At 35.1% G+C, this 26,084-nt stretch overlaps 2 protein-coding genes across 13 annotated transcripts in view; one reads left to right on the forward strand and one right to left on the reverse strand.

Annotated features, from left to right (window-relative positions):
* Position 1: 1 nt before the first annotated feature.
* Positions 2-9,190, reverse strand: LOC113493257 (eukaryotic translation initiation factor 4E-binding protein Mextli). Of its 4 annotated transcripts, none has more exons than XM_026871138.1 (13): positions 9,091-9,190; positions 8,498-8,622; positions 7,680-7,833; positions 7,401-7,554; positions 7,029-7,230; positions 6,537-6,608; positions 6,080-6,140; positions 5,816-5,960; positions 5,364-5,498; positions 5,052-5,235; positions 4,315-4,386; positions 2,736-2,854; positions 2-1,514 (listed from the first exon to the last, which is right to left on the reverse strand). In XM_026871138.1, exons 2-13 carry the CDS (start codon positions 8,616-8,618, stop codon positions 1,410-1,412), a joined length of 1,524 nt encoding a protein of 507 aa, XP_026726939.1. In that variant the 5' UTR covers positions 8,619-8,622; positions 9,091-9,190; the 3' UTR covers positions 2-1,409. The 4 variants fall into 4 exon arrangements, with proteins under 4 accessions (XP_026726939.1, XP_026726938.1, XP_026726941.1 ...); XM_026871137.1 differs by lacking the exon at positions 9,091-9,190 and adding an exon at positions 8,807-9,071; XM_026871140.1 differs by lacking the exons at positions 6,537-6,608; positions 9,091-9,190 and adding an exon at positions 8,807-9,071.
* Positions 9,191-9,563: 373 nt separating this feature from the next.
* Positions 9,564-26,084, forward strand: part of LOC113493259 (piezo-type mechanosensitive ion channel component) — a 38,547-nt gene continuing 22,026 nt past the window's right edge. For 6 of the 9 annotated variants that reach the window (XM_026871141.1, XM_026871142.1, XM_026871149.1 and 3 more), the window contains exons 1-11: positions 9,564-9,751; positions 10,174-10,245; positions 21,210-21,305; positions 21,389-21,600; positions 21,738-21,861; positions 22,196-22,442; positions 22,518-22,683; positions 23,090-23,224; positions 24,847-24,955; positions 25,345-25,426; positions 25,679-25,910. In XM_026871141.1, the coding sequence (XP_026726942.1) occupies positions 10,182-10,245; positions 21,210-21,305; positions 21,389-21,600; positions 21,738-21,861; positions 22,196-22,442; positions 22,518-22,683; positions 23,090-23,224; positions 24,847-24,955; positions 25,345-25,426; positions 25,679-25,910 (1,467 nt within the window). In that variant the 5' untranslated portion in view covers positions 9,564-9,751; positions 10,174-10,181. Of the gene's footprint in view, positions 9,752-10,173; positions 10,246-21,209; positions 21,306-21,388; positions 21,601-21,737; positions 21,862-22,195; positions 22,443-22,517; positions 22,684-23,089; positions 23,225-23,757; positions 23,822-24,846; positions 24,956-25,344; positions 25,427-25,678; positions 25,911-26,084 lie in introns of those variants that run through there. The other 3 variants (XM_026871146.1, XM_026871148.1, XM_026871150.1) reach the window with 3 other exon arrangements.

Consider the following 26,084-nt stretch of genomic DNA (forward strand, 5'->3'; position numbering starts at 1 on the left):
CTTTCCTTATTAGAAAATTTAGTATATCAATTTTCACAATTATAGCCATATGTCTATGATATAAAAACAAATGTGTAAACATAAATCTTTAATTACAAATTCAACGATAATACTTCCCCAAGGAGTAAGCACCAATTATTTTTATAGTATTTTACCCGAAGTTTAAATTGTAAAGAATCACTCGCTAGCCTCATCAAAGTAAATAAATTAAATAATATAGTCTTTTAATTAATACCTGCCACTCATAATTTAACAGTTTAATACTTTCTATTTTAAAAATAAGGTGAGCGAGTGACGATGTTATTGTTATACGAAATAACAAGGAATTTTCGTAATATGAAGATCATCAATCATTTCTCCGGTTTAGTGTTTTAAGATAACCTACTATAACCGTCCAAATATAAGAAAGCCTGACAATCGACAAAAATGTACGTTAGATATATTATAATAGTTCTCACTACAGTAATTATTTGGTTTAGTGCACAGCAAGTTTATTTTAAAAGCTCTAATTAAACAACAAAAATAATACAACAAATAATATAAAGAAAAATATAACATATAATCTCTAATAATATAGTATGTATTAGATTGGCAGGCTTTCTCAGAAATATAAAAGCTTACGATATAGTGAGAATCGACACATCTACTCGTCAGGACTAGACACTAGAAAGTCTGAAAATGAGTATACAAACACACGAAAGAAATGCATGCATTCTTCTTATAATAATAAATGGAATCACTCTATGATATCCCAAACTAACAGAGTCAATAATATATACAACAAAATATCAATGAAAATGTCAATCTTTTTTAGCTAGAAGAATTGACATTTAGCTGAAAATGGTCTGAAACGTTTGATGTTAAGTTGGAAATAATAAAAACATTGATGGGAGATCAACGTGAGACTGTGGATTTGTGTAAATCAAGTTAGCATTTAAGCAGTTTTTATCACATTTTTATAATCAGATCCACAGCTAATTTATGAAATAAAAATTCACAAAATGAGGTATACGATACCACCACTAAAAAAATAAATATTTTGGTGTGCTAATACTTTAAATTAAGTCTGCTAAATTAGTGTTTAAAGTGAAGCTCGCTAAAAAAAAGTGTTCTAATAAAACGGACTCGTTTAACAAGGCTTGAAACGAGGCGCTCGTACGTAAAGCAATACGTCGCTTCGTCTCAGTGGCGCCCAAGTAGAGGAACGTAACAGTCCGTAGCGGCCTCCGGTGACTCAGCTGCCATAACGTGCGCATCGGCAGGTTCGCTCGCGTGGGTGCGTACCGTGTTACAGTCGTACGTGCCTTTGTTGCCTACGTATTATGAACTAATAATATTAAGAACAATTTTGTAGTATCGTGTGCAGTGTGAAGATTGCGTGCGAGGCGAGCGAACCGCGGCGAAGAGATTTACTCGGGCTCAGGCGAGTCGGGCGCGTCTACGGCGGCCACTGTAGTGCCGCCCGCTGCACGCACCTTCTTCAGGTAGCTGGCGCTGTCGAACTCCAGGCAACTCTGTCGACACGATAGTATATTTATCGACAGGAGCCTTCAATTTGACCACAACGTGCTGTCAGTGTTAGAGGGAGTTGAGAGTGTGTTTAATGTTAGTATGAGTATTCTGTTAGCACACTAAGCCTTTCCTAGAAGTTATGTACAAGAAAACCCGCTCACCGCAGATTTAGGAAATCAGGTATTTATTAGTGGGAGGTAAGCAAAGAACAGGCAAAAGACGAAATGTTTTGAAATTTTTATATTTAAATCATAAATTGACAATCGTAAGGAAACAACAACACTAATAATTTCAATGCTTACTCAATTAAAAAACAATAACAATAAATGAACACAACAGAAAATCAACAGTTACAATTTAGATCTTTATCAAATCAAATAGGCGAACAGTTTCTACCTGTAGCGAACCCCTCTCGAATACCCATTCTGTCCGAGCAGCATGAACAAAGAGACATCATAAATTTTTATTAGTATTGTTAGTAAACACTTAATAAAGCTTTCAAAACTATCTACTTATGTAAACAAGGTTGCGTAAAAGATTTATCAATATCATTCTGTCAATAAACACCATTATATATCAGTACTAAAAAATTCTTTCATTAATTCAATAATGAAAAATATTTTTTTTCTAAAACGATAATGAATTTCCAGAGCTATAATGGTCAGAAACTTATACTTATTTATTTTTAGTATTAATGTTTAGTTTGGCATGGCGGTCAAGAAGATATCAGCGACACGTTGTCGACGGTGGCGCGACCGAATTTTCATGATTCGTCGCCACCTCGAACTCTGTCAGAGGCCGCGTCCCACATAATACTAGCGTCAGTCTTATTATTTAACTTACAACTTATGCTACTGAGATCAATATTTCCTACTTTAAGAATCGCTTATAATTTAAACCTAGCGTTACGCTTAATCGGCTAACGGGGGCCGGGTCGCGAGCCCGGAGACGGCAAAGGGCGTGACTAGAATTTGTTACGTAATCTAACTACAAACAGGAGGCACCTAGATAGGATCGGAACAAGTCAGAGGCGGCCAGCAGCAAGCGCGGCGGGAAAGCGTGCGCGTGAGGGGTGCGGGGAGAGAGGTCGGCCGCGCTGCCGCCTAGTAGAAGTTGCGGCACAGCAGCGCGGCCAGGTAGTTGGGGTGGTGCAGCGGCGCCCACACGCGGAAGGGCGTGAGCACGCGCGGCGCGGGCGCGGCGCGGCGCGCGCTCAGCGTTACCTTGCGCGCCAGCTCGGCCGGGAACGCGCCCAGCCCGTGCGGCGGCAGCTTGCTCAGCGGCGAGTCCGCGTACTGCACCAGCGTCTCGTACGTGTACGTCTGCCGCGCGCCGCCGCCGCCTGCAACACGCCACGCGTCAGCCCCCACTCGCTGCCTCATTACACGATATTTACAAATTCTGAATAGCAACTTAACTGTGAAGTGCAATATCAATATCAAATTTTACCTGTAATGTTGTAGCCTTAATTCTGTTCAAATTGTAATATACCACCCTCAGGCATAACAACTCTATGCACTATGAAACCCCACTAATTTTATTAGTGGTAAAGAAAAATAAAACCATACATATAACTTTGGACACTTGTAAAGTAAAAGTTATTTTTTCCTGTCGAATTTCAAGTAATAAACATGATGAAAATAAAAGTGATTAAATGTAAAGTTTAACAACCTAATTGGACCATATTCTCTATTTCTATCATATAGAATTCGAAATCATGACAAACCTTTAAATTTCTTTTTTTTAATTCCATATTTTTAACTGCTATAGGATTATTTAACAAAAGTCTAAAATCGGGTACTGTGATGTATTGCAAATAGATTAATAAGGATACATAGGTATTTGTAAAATTACACTTATAAGATGCATGGCAAGCAAAATTACCTACCTACAAAAACACGTGCATTTTTTTCAAGCTTTCTTTGTTTTGAAGCACACTGAATGCGTTTTTAAAATAATTATGATTAGTAACTTGCATAAACTGTAAGCATAAAAATTAGTAAATTTTACCCATATTGACTGACTGCTGCATTTAAATATTTGAAAACGATGTGAGTATGACATAATGAAATATACCATAAAATATTACCACAGTGAAAATAACTATCATAATCATAATTTCCTACTACTTTGATCACATAGATCATGCAACAGTTAGGATTGCTTTCTTCTAGAACACAAAGAACATGTAATACAACTAAAGCAAATTACGTAACGGGTACATATAGACATAACACCTTAAGGCAAAGCAAAGTGGACCCATAAGACTAGCCTGTAGACACATTAGCACAAAATTTGTATATAGCTAACAAACTCAACAAGAATAACTCTGGAATATTTGTCAAACAGAACAAGGAACAAGCATATTCGTTTTTGATATATATATATGTTGTGACAATCACTTGTGATTGTTAAAACGATTTAGCTTTATTTAAATTTAAACAATTCTTGCTGTACTTTTGATAGTTAATATAATTCATAATTTTATTTATCGTTCATCAACCATAATTCAAAAACAAAACATGACAAGTCCTTGTTAGTTACTTATATATGGGTTTACTTTTATGGTAAAAATGTAGTAAATGTTGGAACAAAAATATATGATTCCAGTGCAAAATATATACATAGATGTAAACTTTGAACAATGTTAAAATTGACTACAGAAAAATAATGTTTCATAAACTTGCACAAAATTAATTACTCTATAAGTAATCTGGGGGATACCGAAAGAAATAAAGGCTCAGCATTGTTAAAAGTTTCCACGGAAGGTGGGATAAGACAAGGTGGGTGTGTGGTGTTTACCTTGGTTCTTGTCAATGCTGGTGGCGCGCGAGAAGCGCGGGCGGCGCGGCGCCAGCTCGCCCTCCCCCGCCGCTGCACACACCCAGCCACGTCAACAACTACTCACGCACTCACACGAAGCTACTACATACGTGGACACCGAACACAACTATAGAGGTTGCTCTTCACGGATCCTTTATTTACGGTATTCTTTAAGGTATAAAAGGCAGATAGGTAGTCAATTGGTGTTTGTTAAAATGTTACGAAAATGGATTACAGTGGTTTGAAGATAAATAAAGATAAAAATGATATAAATATACTTCATACATAATTATGCTCCTGCCGCACAATATAATGCATAAGAAATGAAATCTAACTGAGTTTGATAGAAATGATTTGAGTTCAGTGGTATGAGCATGGCATTTTTTTTTTATAAAATAATCATGCTTCAGTCAGTCTCACCCTTTTTAAAAATGCGCCTACCAATCTTAAGAAATCGCACACCACTGTAGGAGCGTGCATGCGAATTGCGAAAACTGCACTAAAACTGCTTCATGCGCTTTTATTATATTAGAGAATTCAAAACTATTCTCAATAACGTGTTTCTCGACTGCACTTCAGTTCGATGAAGATAAAGGCGGCAACTCATTCTACTCACTGATCGCTAAAAAAACTTAAATAAAACATTTCATGCAAATGAAAAATGTAACGCGCGACTTAGAGCAAGCGACCGCGTGTAGGGGGCGTGTGCGGGTTACCGGCGCTGTCGCTGTCGGCGGGCACGAACACGTCGTCGTCGTTGCCGTTGAGCGCGGCGTCGTCGCGCAGCAGCAGCGCGGCGGCGGGCCGCTGCGACAGCGTGAAGAAGTCGCCCGAGCCCGCGCCCATCGCCTCCAGGGCGCCGGCGCTCTCGAAGTACTCGTCTAACACTAACTTCGCAGTCTGAAACCCAACAGATTCATATGTATATAGGACCTGTTCGCGAAACAAGCTTTTCATAACCAGTTTAATCCTAATTTATCAGGCTGGGTATTATTTTTATTTCATAAATTCCGATTTTATTTACTCACCTTAACAAGATCCAAATTATTGCCCGTGATCTTAATGGAATGTTGCCCAAAAGTCACAGTGTACTTATATTCCCCTAATGCAGCGTCATTCGTAGAGAAGCTATGAAGTAAAGCCCGAGAATTGTGAGGAGATTTCTGCAAATAAAGTTAGATTAGATAAAGGATATTACAATTTCTTTATTGAATTCGAACCTTTTGTATGTGTATTTAATCTCAAAAAGGCGTTTACTTTATGCACGCTTACAATAGCGTCAATCAGTTTTTCACTGACAAGTCTCATGCTGCCATGATTATAAAGCAAGGTTAAGTAAGACTTAAAATTGAGAAACTCTATAAACTCAAAAGATTCAAGAATATTTACTTGTTACAGTTTTAAAGAAAATACGCATTGCTTGCATTTAGGATCAGAAATGGGGTATTGATTTGTGTAGCAAGGCGAGTGTGGTGCGTACCTCCCTGGGGCGCGGCGCGTCGTCGGAGCCGGCGGAGTCCAGCGAGGCGCGCGAGCCGGCCAGCGCGCCGCCCTCCAGCGAGCCCTCCAGCCGCACCGGCGACGCGTTGCGACGGATCGTGTCGCCGATCAGCAGCTTCGCGTGGCTGGCGGAACGCGACAGATCAAAATATATTTCAAAGCATATCGCAGGATGTCATTGTATCGACTAAATTACGGTGAATGCATAATATCGTTGTGAAAAATTAGTTAAGCAGATACTTACTTTACATTCTCTTCATTCGGCCCCGTGATTTGGACGAGGCGCTCCTTTGCACCAGGACTTACTGAAATCACCAAGGTCATAGTCATTGACAAGATCATAAATATGAACTCTGCATAGTAGTTATTCAGTTTATAAGCTCTCAGCTAGTTGCGATTAATAGGCGGTGAAATATGACCTTATATCGAAAATTAATACTTAATTTATGTAAACCATTCCCAAAACGATTACGAATATTATAAACATTAGTAAGTGGTGAAATTTTAGGGGCACAGATAAATTGTAAACCGATTTTATCAAACTTGTTTAGATTGAGGCGATATAACTATTGTTAAAGTGATTGATGCATTAAGAACATAATTATGGATAGTAAAGATTTTTCGTAGAGAAAACAGAGGAGATGGGAAGAGCCCGCCACACCATGCGCAAGCGCCTCACAGCCGGCACCGTGCGTTCATACCTCGCTGAAACGATATAATCGTGTCACTTAGCTCCTCGATCATGTGCACCCTCCTGCCCTTGATACCCATCACTGTAACACCATAATACAACTTCAGATATGCCGCCAGTCGCCAGGATCTTCTCCCGTCGCGACCGCTCTAACTTCTTGGTATCAATTTCATAATTGACTGTCTCAGCACAAGATTATTTTTATATTTATAGAATTTGGAGACAATATGACTTCATTTGTTTTAGTACAGATTGTAAAAAGATTGATTAAAAAAAATTAAATCTTTTTAACGCGTAAGTTACAGTTTATTCTTTATTTACTGACATGCGAACTATTGAAGTAGGTATACATAATAGAACTGGGCAAGTAATACTTGAAACAGATAAGCATTTTTCGACTTCAGTCATGCATCGTTTCTACCCAACTTAAATTCTTGTAAAAGTCTACATGCATATTCCCGTAAAGATAGATCAGTATTCTATTTAAAGTTAACATTTTCACCTTTCCCGGAGTCGGCATTCCTGATGACGACCTCGTCCTTGGAATAGTTTTTGCCGGGGATTTTGGTGGGCTTGGGGAACTTGCCCGACGGCTTGATGATCTCGCCGGGGCCGAGCAGCGAGGGCGGCTCGGCGGGCGCAGCCAGCGTCGGGGACACCGAGCCACCCGAACCCGACCCCTCCATCGTCGGCACCAGCAGTGGCTGCCGCCGTATTACACACACACTTCAAATACGGCACAAGGCGCTCCATTCCGGATGTATATTATTACTTTAACTAGGCCACTTGCACGATAACAGGATGCTAGTATTGCAAATTAATTATCGTAGTTTTCAAAGGGTAGGGGAATGTATTGTAATAAAAACTACCTTACCTCTGCGTGGGTGCCGCGATGTCTATAATATTGACTCATGTAGTCGGAGCCCTGCCAGAGTTTAGCGCGCAGCTCTATCAGCTCAAGTAGATGAAGTCTAGTTTTCTTATCAAGCCTCTCGTCTTGTGAACCATTGCGGAACACAACAAAATATCTGTACATAGTGAACAATGAACAATTTTAACAGGTCCAAAGCAACAGGTTTTAATTTTAAATGCAAACTTTGAATGAATAACATTGAGAATTACAAATTATACAAATAGGTTTTTTTACACGCACCTATCAAGAAAATCCTTGTAAAGAGCTTCGAGCTGGGCACCATAAAGCTTTAGATTAGAGTACATGGTGGCCACATTACTTTGGAGAGCACGGTCATAATTACCCTGCATCATTTGATATGCTACCGCTTCTGTCAACACTATGAGGTCATCAACTGCAAACAAGCCAGGTCAAAACAAAATTCAAATACATAAAAAAGGATATTTTGGTATGGCAGACTTGTTGCTTACACTTGTAAGCGACTAACTAACTTACATTTTGCATCAGCTGCATGGAAACATATACACATTATCATTATTAATTTACTTATTACCGTTATACCTTCAGTTTTACATAATGTAGGTGTATGTGATAAGATTAAATCTAAGTTATATAGCAACCAAGATTCACATATTTACTTATTTGACACATATGACATATGACCATGATAACTTTTAATCTATTTAGATTATAGGTATCTGAAGGTAAACATAATATTTTAAAATGTAAAGAATTTCATTGAGTATTTTGAAAGGTATCGGACTTTTTTTATCTAGCCCACTGAGTCCCATTGCTGGGCAAAGTCTTGCCCTAAATCCTTTCATGAGTGTCTGTTCTAGGACACATCATCACACATCGGAATACATCACTTATTTTATATACTATTATTTATAACATGATTTAGTCCAATCATAATTTCTAATTAAAACTAAGAATAATTGAGGTCAAATAATTACAATTGAGTGCCTAATTGTATTCCTTACATAAAATTGTGTAAAACTGGTTCTGGTACTATTTTGTACAAATATTAATATTGGTAGGACTAATAAGAGTCTTACCAGAGTTTATTTTGACGTCCAACACAGAATTGCGGTTGTGTGCAGAACTGGTCGTCGATTTCAAGGGTCTGGGCACCTCCAGTTTTTTCACCGTGCGGGTCATTTTCGTTAGGGTCGACATGGTGCTAAAAACATAACAAAAAATTTATGACTAATGAAGATTCCATTACTATTTAGCAGCTTGTTTACCGACACCGCGAACAATCACGAACAATGATTGTCACAATTTTGTTCGAGGATATGAGTAACCTTGTCATAATTATTCACAATTAAACAACCAAATACAGGGAGAATTATCGAGGAACTCACTCATCCATGGCGACAGCGCCTCAATGCACACTAGAACCACTATTATAGCAAATCGTGTGAAAAGTGAAAGTGATGACAATGAATGATCCTAGCGAATAAATTCGGAACAAATCCAATACGTGTTCATTACTCGTAATATTGGTTTTTCGTGTAATAAAAACGGATTAGCTGGAAAAATTTTGACTTTATAGAAGATTAAATATTTTGCTCGATGAAAAACATTTAGACAAAACAATTGAAAGCCATGGAACACTATGAAATAAGAAATAAACAAGAAAACTCACCTGGCTACGCCATTAATTCGCAATAAAAATAAATTCGTCGGCCTAGTGAGTGGCTAATCCAAAAATCGATATAAATATTTTTCTAAATTAAAATAAAATCAGTAAAATATTACAAAATAAAATGTAACGTCTTTATAAATGAATTTAAAAAAACAATTATGATTAAATTCTTTATCATAATAAACCGATAATACGATAACTAGGCCAATCAAAAAACGCTCAACACTATCTACGTCAAAAAGAGGTTTTAAGTGTAAAAAATATTTTTTTAATAGTAGTAATTTATCTACGCTCTTTATGATCTGATCTAGAAACTATAAGATATGAAATTCATTCAGTATCAATAAAATTGTAAAATAGATTAAGATTATACATACATTTCACGAATTTAACTAGTCTAATTGGTTATTTATTAATTAATCCTACTGTAAACTATGTCAAAATTTAGAGATAAACAACTTAGATCGTATGGCAACTCCGTTCTAATGTGTCAGTTCGAGTGTAGTGGAGTGTGGTCGTGTTTTTGTTTTATGAAATTCTGCGGTATCGTAAAATGTTTCAAAACGCAGATTTACTTTTACATAGCAGTTAATTTGGACATTTACTTACAGTGATAGTGTATAATGGAAATGCCGTGATAAAAAAACTTATATAAAACCAGGTAAATGCATAATATTATTTGTTTAACGAGTTGTTATTTTCGGCGATTTTTAAATTCGGCAGATATTTCAACTATAATTGGCTATTTGGTTTACAGGAGTTGTTTTAATTAGTACACTTGATTTTCTAGCATAATTCAGTAAGTTAGTATTAGTTGAATAGGCTGAAAAGCTTAAATAGTATATTATTTACTAATATTTTTTTGCGGGTAACGCATTTCAAGTACGTTTATTAAAGAATTTTTGACTTGATGTAATAATATCAAGGTTGTCTCTGAGACGCTCATCTCAAAAAATACTTTTTTAAATTAAGTATCTTTGGATTATATCCTTCTTTTATTATTATTTGTATAAAAATAATTTAGACAGGCGCTGGGTGACATATATTATACATATATAAAAAAATGTTTTTAATTTTTTTTAGTGTCCATCATGGCAAACTACATAGTAGCACTATTACTGGTGCGGCTGGTCTTGCCTGCAGGTCTTTTGCTAAGTAAGTACTTTAATTAAACAGGAGATACTACTTAATCTGATTCAAGCACAAATCAATCAATTTTATTTGTTTCTAATGTTAGATTTTTGTCGAGACATTTTAAAAGCTTGGCTAAGGTAAACTACAAAATTATAAAATATTTTTAACACATAAACAACACTCATTCAATATATATATATAATAATATTGTGCCACAGTCATTTTTATTCATATTATGATAGAACAGTGTTTTCAATGAAAAGAATGATAACAACTAAATATTGCATTCAACAATAATTGCATCCATATAACATGTAATTTAATTTCCCTAATGTGACATAGAATAAGTTTGGTCACATAATTGTTATGTTATTTATTTTTTTATAAAAATACATTATAATGGTTGTCTTTGGTTGGTTAATAACATTGATGTCATAAAACTGTAACCAAACATAACTTTTGTGTACTTTAAATTTTGACTAAATTTAATGTTGCCTGAACTTGTATAAACTGATACATAAAAAACAACAATAGTGAACTTACTAAGGCCACAGAGCATGCTAAGATAAGACACATTTCCTGTTAGGAGGACCAAATCTTTAAAATAAAAACCAATTAAAATAAAATAAAAAACCTAAAATATCATAACACAACAAACAACATTCTTGTGATGACATGTGACGCAACCCGCCGGAACCGGCCGGCGCGGTCTCGTTTTCTGGCGTGGAAACACCGCGTGTGCCATAGCGTCTCTAAATATTATCCATTTCATTATCATCACATCTGCATTAAGACTGCCGAAATAAACCTTACGTCATCGCTGCTTCCGATAATACCTCTTTATGACTGCTACATATGCTCGTGAGAACGTTGACTGACGATTTTAAATGTTTATTTACGTAGTAGGTATTAGGGTCAGCTAAAACAGATATCTACAAGTATCGTTTAAGCGCTCGTTGTTTAGAAGCATGTGCTTTTTGGGATACGCATCGTCGCATTGCGGGAAGGAGTAACGCACTCGTATCCTCCCTCAGTTGGGCGCGCCGGCAAGTTCTGGGTGTGTCGTCACGATTCGTACTCTGACCTGTTGACCGACTTCCCGTAGCCTTGTCAATGGACCCTTTAATAGATGCGTTACAATATTTGCATACTATTTGCAACACGCAATTATGAGGGTTCGTTGTAGCCTATAAACACGCACTGATTTCGTCCTCCATTCAAATGTTGTATATCTTTATTTGCCGAGAATGTTGAACTTCAGCTTCACCAGTTCTTATTGTCAGTGTGTTTGCTTTAAGGTACATATTGTTGTTTTCTGGTTATTAATCACTTACCAGAAAACTTCAGATTAACTCTTAACGGTTTAACTTTTTAACTTCCTGATACTTTAGCGCTTGCATAGTAAGTTTAATTTTGCCCTCTAGATTCATACACTTGGATAACAAAACAACTTGATCATATATTTAATGTTGTTTTCATGAAAATGTGTAAAAGCAAATGCGTGTCATAGTCGTAAAGGACACACGTCCTGACCCTAATTCCCTCATGGCCTATAAATCCGCCAATGTGGGGCATTACCTGCTCGACCCTATGTTTAAACTCCGCCTATTATATCATATTTGCACGCACCGAACACACGCCTTTCTCCGAAATATAGTGATTTAATCATAACGAACACACTTTCATAATGGCATACTTTTAAAGGAGTAAAGGTCAACGGTTTAATTGCGCTAAGTTTCGTAAGGGCTGTTACTGTTATCATACCACCCGCAGTTAACAAAGCTATTTAATGTAATTGCTAAAACAATCATTAATTACTACACAGCGTAAGTGAAATTTCAGTTGTAGGTCGAGATAAAGTAATTTCTTTTAAGAGTACGTACATATTTAATTCTTATTATTACCTACGTCTTAGGAACTTGTTATTACTCTGTCTAGCGATGCCATCACGGGAATAATTTTAGTATTTAAAGTTCAGTTCCAGTTCAAACTGCACGCACCGCACAGTAGTAATAAGGAATTCGGAAATGTAACTTGCCTGTTTATTGTCATTACTACTACTTATTTGCGCTGACTACATTCATAAATTCGTAATAAAATAAACAGTAGTAGTTGGTGTTACTTGTTAGTGGGCATAGTAAGCGAGTAATGTACAAAATACATATTATTACAGCATGTCGTGAGTTCGCTATGTTTGCCCAACTAATGGGCCACACCTGCCATCACTAAATGCTATTAATTAAACCTCTTTACCCTTCGAAAGTCAATTTTGTTTTTCTTCCTTAGGTGCCTTTGTATAAACGATAGCCAAAAACGCGCAAAAATCTGTTTCCGTATAGATGATATAAATGTTACCGGGCCAGTTGCAGCGTAAAACGAAAACCATGCTCTCTCGGTATGGGTATTCGGTACCTACTATAAAAAATCTACTTTGCAACAACCACAATTTTTCTTTCAAATGTCTATGCAGGATGCTGCATGAGGCACGTTTTAACTAGTATTCATTACCCTCTTCGTGAAGTGGCAATTTTATTTTGAACGTTCATTATTAAATACTTACGTGGTACTCTAAGCAGGAGCCGACAAGCATCGTGATATGAAATTAAATGTAGTATTTACATTAGGTACTAACACGCCTTTTAAGACAATCGCGTTTTAATAGCTACCTGTGCGCACTGAATGCCATGTCATATCCATAGTGCTTACTCGTATTTTAATTAAATATACCTAATACAAGCGCACCCACAGCACTTAACATATTAAAAACTAAATCTAATTCCACAAAACAACAGGACTTTACATTTACAGCTTATAATAGGGCGGTGGCTAAGCAGTGGCTTGTTTTAATACTTTTAATTACTCAAAACACGAATAATTTATTATGAATCTGGTCTCGTAAACATTAATTTATGTAAATGAGTATGTCATGATAATTTTAGCGTACTTAATGTATACTTTCCTGTTTTCATGCATTCTGTTAATTAAAGCAGTTAATAATAAAATGCCACTTGCTACGGTTTTGATAAGGTACCAATGAATTGTTAGTTTAAATCTCGTTTTATCTTCAATTGGTTTTACCTTAATTCAGTCTTCTGCTATGCTAGAGCTTCGACAGTAAGACAAACTGCATTAGATATATGAACAAACACTTTTGATATCTACCGCAATACGGCAAAAATCCCAGAAAGGGGTTATGGATTATATTATTCTCATGACGAAATTAAAGATTATGTGGCAATAAAACAGCAAGGTTCCTAGAAGAACATGCTGTTTTACTATATGCATAATGGCATTCTTCCTAGTATTTATTATAAACAGTACAAGTAATACAAATTAAATCTCACTCAAATTAGTTTGTGTGATGATGTCATGAGGTTATCGTTTTCCGGCCGTCTGAGTTGTATTTTTACGATTATTCCCAGCTTTATTGTTATGCTTTTAACGCTTACGCATAACGATTAGGTAAAGGTGTACCTTGATGATGGCGTTAGTAGTCACGTTGTTGAGCAACATATTCGGCGCACGGCGAAGCACGGCCATATCGGAGCGTCTGATTCACAAGGTCACACCACAGTTCAACCGGGTAACTAGCGAGTGCCACCGCCAACCTACATTTGCAGTGATCTCATCAATATAATCGTGTTCACTTCGACTTTTTACTCGTTTAATTACCAAAATTCAATTGTTATTTTATTTATTTGACCTTTATTTTCAGGGCAAATTACCAACGCCATTAATATTGCGGCATTTATACTATTGAATTAGTATTGTACAATGTTTTTTGTCGCCCTTGTGTGCTGACTATTGCCATACATGTTGCGTAAGGCTGTAAGTTCATTGTCCTAGTCAGACAGAAATCTGAGACATCCATAAGAATGTTTGGGTTTGGAGTGATTAAGATGCAACAACCTTAATTGATGATAACATTATATATATAACTTTGGTTACCACGAGGAATACGAGGATAATACTCCTTTAAGTCTTATCTGCGTTTAGGCGAGGTGATAAAACAATTTAGAACTAACTCATATTCCAATTTTGTTTTTAAAGCACATCCTCGCTTGTGATGATTCATATATTAAGTACAACTGTTAAATTACTTCATGTGTGCTATTTAGTTACGTTAGTGTGGAATTTAGCACCTGTTGTGGGAATAGATAGGCATTATTCTTTTTTGTGCTTTGATGTCTTACTAATACCTCTATTTTCTTTATTTCAATAATTCCATCCACTGTGGTACTTCCTGTCTTATTCAGGTGAATCAGCTCTGTGTATTTTTAAGTCTCCCTAAATGGCAACATTAAGAATGCTGATAATTATACAGTGTATCATTTTCATACGAATTTGAAATATAAAAATATCCTCTATTAGGATATTAAATTCTGAAATATTTGTGACATGCGTTCATTTCGGTAGTTTGGATCTGAATGTGATCGTATTTAAATTCCCTGTCTTATTTTTAACTTGTATTTGTGTCAGTAAAAACTGAATGCAGAAACACAACATCGGAGCTCTAGTTTGACGACTCAACAATAATTTTGTCAGTGTTGAATGAATTCGAAGAATAATGGTTTCATCGCTCAAGTATTTCGCAAACTGGTTCTTCAAAAAGCATGTTTTTAATTCCTCTTGGAATGAAACATGTTAATGCAAAACATGAGAAATACACCGATATAAAATGTCCTGGGGGTCAGTACATTGTAACTTATGACCTAAATTTGATTAGGATTATGTTACATACTCGTACGTTTGCATGGTTGGCTGCATTTTGTTTTGAGTTTAATTTGCAAATAGTCACGTATTTAACCGTTCGTATTTCTTATATTGGTACATAAGCAAATATACTCTTATGGTTATTTAATTGTTGTACTATAACGGCTCTTCAATCACAGGAATTTATAGAAGGGGGTCATGTTTGGAAATAGGAATGTATTTTTAATAGACTATCTGTTTCTGTGTTCTTAAAACGTAGGTGTAGTATTTTGCTGTGGGTTTTAATGATCGGAGTACTTCGAGCATGAAACATGAGTTTTGACTTCCTTTATAAGAGAATGGTGGAATTTACATGGTTTATTGGTTGTCTGGAAACTATTGCTTCCAGCGATAAGACTGCCATTGTACGCTTTCACTGTACTGTATTTATTACTTGATTGTTATTGGTAAATATGAGTTTCTATTTTGAAAAGAAACAGTATCGTATAGTTGATGTAATTTTATCTCTACATAGTAACATTATAATTTTGTCTGGAACCGGTACGTCTGGAGGTTGAACCTAATCTAATATATAAAATTCCCGTGTCACGATGTTAGTTACCGTACTCCTCCGAAACGGTTCGACCGATTCTTATGAAATTTTGTATACATATTGGGTAGGACTGAGAATAGAACAACATCTAATTTTCAAACCCCTAAGTGACAAGGGTTGCCCACACAAAAAACTATTTTTTTATTTTTTGGACGAATCTTTTTTAGAAATAATTTATTAGGCAAAACAACGTTTGCTGGGTCAGCTAGTAATGATATAGGAATACTCAACGCTGACAAGAAATAAATAAATTCAAGAACATAACTCCGTTTCTAACATGACATTCGTAAGTACTAATGGTTATTTACTTGGGTATTTGTTTCAACGAGAAGCTTACCAGATAATTAAATTAGCATTATTGTATGACAATAAACATTGAATGTTCATTGAACACGGTATTGTGCAATGACTAACCAAGCCAATGTATGAATGTTGTACACAAATTACAATTGTACACAACAGAAGAAAATTATATATTTACATTATTTACCAACATTTATAAATTATTTCTATTGCTGTATATTTGTACACCAGGTATTTGGCAGAGCATAGTATACTAAAGTACTCTATACAAACATAAGATCTGTATCTTTACCTACCTTTGTTTCACAAATAAATATGATTGGTTGATTGATTGACTTAATATGAATATAAGGTAATGTAATGGGCAAAATCAATATTTATTAAACACTAATATAGGATCTTTCATTTATATATTTTTTTTTACCAACCATTGATTTTAATAAATCTGGATAGCACCTTTTTAAACTGTTTTTGCAAGAAATTGGATTTTGTTGAACAAGGAATAAAATATACCAGTAATAATAAAATGTTTCAGGCCTTAGTTCTCTAAAGCCACACATAAAGCATAGAATGCGTTGCTTTACCAGCCGTGAGCTGTGTTATATTACCATCTTGGTCTATTTAAGGCAATAGAGAGTAGGAAAACCTGTTTTGTCAGATACAGACTTTAATATTATACCTAATAATTCGTTGTATTATTACACTTCTCCAATTCACCGCCATGTATCGACGTTAAATACAAGCTACAACTCATTAATTATTTTCAAAATTAAGTTTATTTTGAAAATAATAGACACATTTTTTATTTATTTTGTTTATATTATAGGATTGTTTAATAAGAACTTTAATCTTGATAGTATGAGAGGTCTATAAGCCACATGGACTTTGCACGCGATCACCTAGCGTCAGACTTAAGCAGAAGTGACACCATGATACATCGTCGACGCAGAAACTTAACTCGCAATTTCGATGCAAGGAAAGCGCAGAAACTCACACAACGATGTTATCGAAGGAATAGATTAGCTTACCGCGTACTGATTAGGTACTGTCAGTAACTAAAGTTGACGACCAATACCAGAGTAACAAACTGCCAGAAATGTTCAGCAGTGACAAAAATAATTTTGGTGTTTATATCCGCAGAGGTTTTAAATGTTCTAACATCAAAACTTATTTGCCAAAAGAACTTATTCTTGTAATTAATTGTGTCGCGATAGGTTGTAAATGTGATTGTTTACAAACTTTTGGTTGTTGACTGTACCGACCTACCTAGCGACGCGATTTTGGTAGATACCCAAGCATTCCTTATCTACGATGCAAGTTCATTCGCCTTTGTCCGCGTTTAGCACTGTGTCAAAGGGACAATAGTACGTACTAGGGAGGTACTACACTCGTAACTTTTATGTGTAGGCGTTAAACCTATGATTTATTGTAATTTTATCACTTAATATAATGGACAGGTCATGATTAATTTATTACATCATTAAAAGGGGAATGATCTTAGCATTTTTTTCTAGATTCCCGGAATCTAGTTTCAAGTTTATTATTCATTCGATAATGTGTTTGTATTGTATTGTTGTAAGACTTCTTTCTAAACGATAATAACTGCGAATACTAGTAAAAACAGACTGCAAAAATGGATAAAATAAAAATCCTTAAGAAATACACTTACTTAAACAAGATAATCAATGTATTTTTATTTTGGAAATACGTCTTTTCGCTACACTTTTTGCAAATTTATGTAGCTATACCCACTACGTTACTGACGAATTAAATGATACCTTTTATGTCAAAAACCGTCGACCTCTTTGGGCTATGGCGTGCAAAAATCGGACACACACAAACATACATTACATATAACCTTGCTTCAGGTGAAGTTGGGTAAATTAAGTTGGTTATGACCGTTGATTCAATAGCAAAAGACAATAATGTCGTGTGTACATTTTTCTTTTGTTTCTCAAATAAAACGTTCTACTACTGATTTAATTATGCGAACACAAACAATTAAAAAAAGGATTTACGTTCGACTTCATAGTCTTGGCAAGCTAAGTATTTTTATCTAGAACAATAATAATATTATTTTGTCAAGTATCGCAGATACAGAAGGATGCCAAACGTATTAAATAAATAGGACACAGACAAGATATTGCGTATTGCTGTTGATTGTTCAATACTTTTATTACTTTCTTGTTTACGCATCCCACTTAGTCTCATCTCACTAATTAATTAAGTATGATAACCCTTGTACCTAAGTTATACGTGCCTAATAAATGGTAGGAATTTCTGAAAGCTTTTTCGAATTTTACAAGTAAATTCTCTAACGTATAGAAAGTAACAAAAATGTGCAGTTACGGTAATTCGCGTATCTTTATGTTTGCTGTATTGATGGACAGATTAGATAGGCTGAAGTGTTTACCGTTATTAATAGTAGCAGTTTCGTGGCTTAATTTCGTTTTGCTTTAGCCACACAAAAGAAGAAAATACCCGCCATGTATTTTATCTAAAGATATTAAAAAAACTACTAAACCCAGTCAATTATGATGGAATCATAAAACTGAATATCTCCTGCCAACGCCCAAAGATTTATACTCGTAAAACATGTTTGAGAACCTGCTTTCGCTATAAAGTGAATTGATTTGAGAATTTTATTTTTTTGCTTTTTCATCAAAGCTTTTGTAATAAGTGGGATCAAAATTAGTCTGTCATAGACGTCCAATCAAGATAGATATATATAATTGTCTCTTGCTATTGTAGAGTTGTAACATTTTATTTTAAGTTATGAAACGGAGAGTAGTAAAACGAAAAGTTTTTAGTACAATGTGCAATGGCTTAAATGTTGAGCTATAACTATTGTTTATTCTGTGGCAAAGTGAAAACTGGAGAAAATAGCTTGTTTTCTATTATGCCATTGTCTTCTATCCCTTCGATATCTTTGGCAAAAATCCTGAACCTTTTATAACGATCCTATGTACGAAACCCTCGGTTGCCGAATTTGACTTGCAGTTGTCCTGATTTTTTTCATTGACCTAAATAAACAAAATAAATGTCTCCTTTTGAAACAAAGAACATTACGAACATTATCACATTAGGTATATGACAGGCAAGTTACTTTATGTTTTGTAGATTACCTAGCTTTGGAAATACAGGAATATGAAAAGTTATTATGGCGATTATTTTGCAATTAAGTTCAGGTAGTTAACGCTTACGATACAAAGATAATAAAACACGTAATTAAATGCAATAGTTAGATGTAATAACTATCACTTTGCATGTGAATAATGGACGTTTATTTACATTTGACGACCGTGACAAAGTACATAAAAATTATAGCTACACTAGAGACGATAATGTTTATCCAATTACCAAATAACTTACATAAAGCTGTATGTCTACCACATAAAGGCAATTTATTAATATCTCAAAACTTTCTAGGTTTTAGAAGAATAAGGTCGTCTTCATTATTTATTATCGTCGGATAAATCGCAGATTAATTCAGCTCACGTAAACAAGAAAGCTCAGAAAAAAATATGCATTGTTAGTCTTGTTATAACCAAAAACTATTTTTTCCAATTTGATTGCAGGAAACAGTTAGGTACGCAGAGTTAAATTTTTTAACTCGGTTAAGTACTCAAAAACTCCATATAAATAAATTTATCCTTAATTAAAGAATACGTTTCCAACAAGGTACTTTTCGACAAAATATTTTATCAATCTGCAGTCTTAAATAACGTAACTTTTAATTTATTTACTTTTTGGTTACTTTTTATTTAGCGCATTCAATTAAAAATAAATAGTTTTCATATTAACACCACACTTAAAAGTTGCAAAACTTAAGTGACAATTAAATTGAGAGAAAGTAATTGTAAATGTTCTGAGTACTTAATGAACTGAAACTGATGTTAAAGTAAAAAAACATGGTAAGTAACTCTGGTACTTAGCTGTCCGAGAAAGCAATCAAAATGATAGAGTCTGTCGAAGAAATAAAAAGGTTTGACAATATGGATTATAAAGTAAAACCATACTTGTAGAAGTCACGCCAATTTCATTGCCACAATGTATTAATCTAGAATATTGCATAAAAAACTTTATTAAGAATTTCAATTTCAGAAGAGAATAATACTATCGACAGTATAAAAGTAATCGCATATTTAGCTAGCGTTAAATGAAAACACAAACGGCTATAACCTATTCCCATTCAAAATCTATTTTTCTAATATGATGACATTTAATATTACTATACAAAACAAATTACTAATTACAGAAATATTTTATTTTCATAATACTTAAGTAATACATTTTCGCTAATTTATGGATTCGCTCGTAACACTTTCATCTCTTCCTCCTGAAGCACTTGCGATGTTCCAAGCTCTGTTCACTATGTCTGTAACCTCAAGATTTTGACACGGACACAGTATTTTGATTTATCGACATTCAATTCTAATTACCATCATTGAATCTGACCTGTTTATTGACACAAAAATATATGCCAACCTCGTATATTTTAGTTAGCTGAACCCCGTTTTTATAAAGAAAAGCAATACATAAACCTTGTTATGGTTGTGGTAGGATGCGAGAAGAAATAGGGCAAGGTATAAAACGAAGTGGAACAAATTCTAAATGTTACTGTGGCATTTAGGGCAGCCATAACGAACGGTGCCCGCCAATTGTGTTCTCTGATATCGCTATAACTTTACACACGATGTGATATACAGCCTCCCGGCTCTCTAGTTTGATGCCATATAGAAGTGTGATAACCATACATCTTTTCATATTTTATATTCGATTTTCACCAAGTTTTGCTGTTTCTTTGTTCGTTTCACCTGAATGTGCCTGGACTCTATAAAGCAGAATGAGAATGTTGTTAGCACAGAATTTTAGTTATGACACATCAATGCGATATTTTTACAGTCTTCGTAGGTCGTGTAACAGTCTTTAGCTAATCAACCATCTAATATATGTAGACGGATTTTGATCATGTACAGTAAACCAAAAAAGCTAGACCCGGTAGAAATGTCTCCATGAGAAGAAAATTTTAAAAGGGTTTAATTCTTTCATAAATTTTTCACAATTTACGTTACTCAAATGAAGTGGGAATCATTCTAAAACTAGCAGAGTGTCCCTCAAAATCCTATCGCCAGCTTACGTCACCGAGCTTCCTGTGATTTATTGTGTCTCTGACTTTCTCTTTATTACCTTTTTCCTGTCGTGTTTTGTAATTTTTCTTTTTTGTTTCTTTATTCATTTTTTTAAGCCCCTTAATGAATTTGGCTTAAAGGATTTGTGTTTTGATTTACTGATTAAGTGGGTATTCAAACTATATATATACAAAATTTTGCATACTTTTTCACTAAACTAAATAATTTTATTGTTTTCTTTACAGGTATAGCTATCCGACCATTTGGCCTATCGATTTTTTACTTGATACTGTACCTACTAGCACCGTTAACAGAATTACCAAACTCACGAACTTTTAGCGGTAACTATTTTCTATCTTTACTGTTGCTTTTCCGTTTGACCCTGGTTTAATATTTTATTTCTCTGATTCATTTCTTTTCACAGGATGGCGCGGAAAGATCCTCTTCTTAAATGTGTTTGTTTCATTTACATTGTTGCTAAGCCATGCCGTATATCACACAATCTTGGCAGTATTTGGTCCCTACGGATCTTTACTGACCGATTACCCGATTATACAGGTGATCGGTCACAACCTGGGCCTGGTTTCCTATCAAATGATAGATCCACTCATGGCCGTGCATTACATGTCACCTGAGGTAAGACATGTTTCAAACGTTTTTATTAATTAGGTATATTTTAGCAATTTACTTAAAATCATCCTAAGGCAAAGTTATTTAACTTGATAGAATATCGGTTTCAACTTGACCTCAACACACATTTTTTATGATTCCAGTTTGTAATGACTTCGACATCTCTCTTAGTATACATGCTGGTAAAACGATTAGTTATGGGTTCCGAAGATAATCTCCTTGCAAAGGATAATAAATTTCAGGCTTATCCACTTCTGACGAGCGCTGGTAAGTACTAGCTTTTAGTTAGTTAAAAAAAGTAGATGCTTTTGTTGTTCTATTTCTTCTAGTAATTATTGAAAACGAACAGTACATAACTGCCCAGATAGCCGAGTGGCAATCGCTGGTCCGATTCCCGCATAGGACAAGCATCATGTGTGATCCACAAAAGCTTGTGCTGGTTCTGGATGTATTTGCAAATGTGATTTGAATGTTTACCCGTGAAACAAGGATTAAGAACCTTACAGCGGGGCTCGTATATAAAAGAGCGCCTTATGTTCTCCAGATATGGATTAGATAGAGAAGTTTTATTAACCTCTTATTTTCTTTTTTTTTCTTTTAGGGAAATATGTATGTCTCTTCCTAATAATGTTCTCTGGCATTATGCGGCCGAGCGTCACGTCTGGGATATACTTCTTGGTGTTCATGGGTGTAGCGACTGCGTGGTCGCTCGGCCAGCCGCTAGGAAAAGGCTTTGCAGTTGTCAGCCGCTGCATAATGGCCATCATGGCTGTACATGTAATGGTTCTCCTCGCCTATCAGTGTTCATTGCTGACTGAGCTTTATCCACCCGATAAGGACTTTGCTAGGTAACTATTTTACACTTGGCCAACAATATAAAAGTTTCACAAAAGGAAACAGTAATTCAAGAAAATTATTTGCAGGTATTTTGGGCTAACTAAACTAGTAATAATCAACGAAACAAACCCTTCAGGATTTATTTATGAAGTCACGGATGACCACATGTGGGCGACGCTAGCCAGTCCTCTAGTCATATTGATAACTTATTTTGTTCTCGCTATTGAAACCAGAGAATTGTTCAAACCAAAGGTATGTACTTGATAAAAAAGGGTTATGTAATATTGTTAATAACAAATAATTTAATTTTGACTAATACCAAGTCTATCTAGCTAAACGCTTTTATAATTGACTTTGGTAACCTTGCAATATAACTTGTTTAATGCTGAGATATTAGGCTGATAAATTTTATGCATATAACCCCGTAGTTCTACTTAAAATGATAATACTGTTGATTTAATACGAGGTAAAGGATAAAAACAATTATTAGTAAAAGCAAATGTTTACCAATATTCGCACAGGTTGCTCTAGAGTGATATGATGTCAAGCGGTATTTTGTTTTTACTAATAATAAACCTAGTCTTGAATGCTTCTAACTAGAGCTATATAAAAGTCATTAGATACTTCTATTTCTTGTGCTATCAAACCGGGAACCTAGGCGAGAAAAAAGAGCGCCTTAACAGGCTTAGAAGCGGGCAAGCTGAACGGTTCTCTGGTGCGGGTCGTATCCTTCCACCGCGCCAACCGCCGAGCCACTAAAGATAAATGGAAGAATGCCACTAAAAAAGTTCGAGTAAGCTTGCGTTAACTCGTCTGTTGGTTCTTATTTATTATTGCACATGTTGAGTATTCCGCGTAACTAGTCGTAACTATTGGACATTAATTCTAAATACAGGACGTTGCAAATAAGTGCCGGAGTATATTGTATAGTGCGTATAAGCGCTCTTATTTGCATCACTTGTATTTAGAGTGAACCTTTCGTTGCCCTTACAAGAGTTATAAATGTATCTGTAGATAACTTTGTTATCTTTGGTAGAAAATTTTGATTTGAGTGCACCTATCCTTTTGACATTTTCTTCACTCCTCTTTGTAGTTAGTACATCTGTGAGTGCAATTGTAGATATTGTAGAATAGTTTCGCACGGGTTTATTAAAATGCATTGTAAATACGAACATTCAGTTTTCATCCAACACAACACTAATGTAAAGAAAATTGGGGCTTCCGCTGATATATCAAGTGGTATTATTAACCAATCGGTCAATTGTGGATTTTCAAAATTGTTACATTTTTGTTTTATTTTTGCAATCTGCTTTCGTTCTTTTATAGGTTGCAATTTCATACATAAATTCAAAAGCACTTCGTGGTGACGCCGGTGAGAACACTCCTGTAGGTATACTGTTTTTTAATTTTGGTTATGTGTTTGTGGAAATTATTTTGGAAGTCTAAATTGGGATTTATTAGACTTTTAAAAATACGAATTATGCAAAAAAGGATTCATTTTAAATAGAGTATAAATAAAAGATGTCGATTTAACATTTATTTCACAATAAAATTTTTGACAATGCTACGGAGATCATGTAACTAATTGTTTAATACTTTTATAATGTTCGTAATTACCTAATGCAGAATAAAAAATCTTTACCTACTTTCCAAGAGATTTTCTTATATTTTTGCTCTATTGAGTCCTATTTTTTCATGGGATGTAGCCTAAGCGTGCGCTGTAAAATTTCCTATCAGAAAAGTAACATGAGAAATCCCGCAAAGGAAAAAAATAATTGAAAATATAACTCTCGTTTAATTATTTTCAAAATTAATTTTTTCGTAAATTAATAAGTTTCGCAGTGTGCGCTTAAGCTTAGAACCCGCGTCACATATTTTTGGGGCCCATTTAAATAAAGCCTTAATATAACTGGAATATTTAACCATTAAACTGTCTGCTATTTAACGAATCATCTTCTAGCCTTGTCATCGCACGTAACTGGCAATTATCATGGCTGTAACATTTGAGTTTACCTTTGTGTTGTGTGTTATTACTTAGTTGGTGTACACTGCGCGCATGTCTGTCTCTGTGTTTCCTTACTACAGCATTACAAGTACCTCCACAGCATAGAAAATATAGCCATTAGAAATAATAGAACCGTACAGAATGAATTGTTGAATAGTTTATTTAGTTACTTTTTTATTAGTGTTAATATGGTACTTGCGATTTGAATACATTTAAGATGCGTGAGTATATAATAGTCCTTTGATGTTTTAAGTCCTATTTGATTTCTATTACCTATGCGCTTAAGCATAAGAAACGAATTCTCATAATATTTTGAACTTTACGACTATCAGATAATATACATATCAAATAAAGCTTATTAAGGTTTTCTATAAGATTGTTTTTACTAATTAAAGTATTGTGTAAAACAGTTAATGGGAACGGGAACTACCTCGAAGCAGTGGGCAGGCACGCCCGTGCCTTCCACGACGAGGCAGCTGCATCAAGACTCTACTGGCTCCGTCATAGTTAACGATGAGGGTATGAAATATTGTGTTGCCTTTAATATATACTCTTTCACTGCTGGAAAAAATCATCCCTCATATCATTTCCTAGGTCTGGGCCCCAATTCTCCTATTTACAATGGCTGATGAATAATGAATCATTGAAAATTCAGTACGGGGCGGAACACTCACTGTCAATAACTACAATTAATTTCTAATTATTATGTTGGCAAAATGCTGAGGAGAATGCGAATAGTGTAAATCTTAATAAATTTCATTTTATTCATCGGTCAGTAAATAGCGGAATTGGCGCCTTAACCCCGCGACGTCCTTCCCTGGTCCCTGAAATATTGTAAAGGCTAAAAACTAATTGCTTTCACAATGTATTATTAAGACTAATTTACCTATATATAATCCTCACTACAGATTCTTCAGCTGAAGACGATGAGCCAACTCTGATGGAAGACATTATTGCTGCTATTATTGATTTTTTCCAAGTTCTAGTCAGGTAACATCAACCAATTAATCGTTCAAAAATATTCTTAGGTTTCTTTAGGTTATAATACTATATGTGTTAAGATACACGCGAAGGCCGTTCTTTATTTATGTTTGTTCTTAGAAAATACGATTTCCTTGAATTCTGTAGCGGTTATACCAACCAGGATGATTACGACGCCTGAAAATCTATCCGAACGATAAAAAAAAATAACGAATTCGCTTAATTTTATTTTTATATTTACACCAACTTAATAATTTTCAGATCATCGTACATAGCGACGACAATAACAATGATGGCATGGAGTATAATGTTCCATTCTTGGTTAACGTTCGTCTTCCTGATGTGGGCGAATATCGTGTGGCTGTGTCAGGACCAGCGCTCGTTCATGCTGAAGACAAGTCCTATATTAGTGTGTTATGCGATGTTATTGCTCATAGCACAGTACATATATGGCATGAACCTTACTGAAGAAGAATTGCCTAATGATATATCGGTCAGTTTCTGTCATATCATTTAAAAATTCCTTTTGAGTAGGCTAGTAAACATGAGAGTCAAGGTATTGTTAGCCACTTTTCAGATTATAGAACACTAATACTTTCAGGTTATGTATATATACGTAAACAGGGTTCTTAAATGACATTACCTAGCGATGGCAGCTAAAGTATTT

This window comes from Trichoplusia ni, chromosome 4 (assembly GCF_003590095.1).
Source record: "Trichoplusia ni isolate ovarian cell line Hi5 chromosome 4, tn1, whole genome shotgun sequence".
NCBI classification, from domain to species: Eukaryota; Metazoa; Arthropoda; class Insecta; order Lepidoptera; family Noctuidae; genus Trichoplusia; species Trichoplusia ni.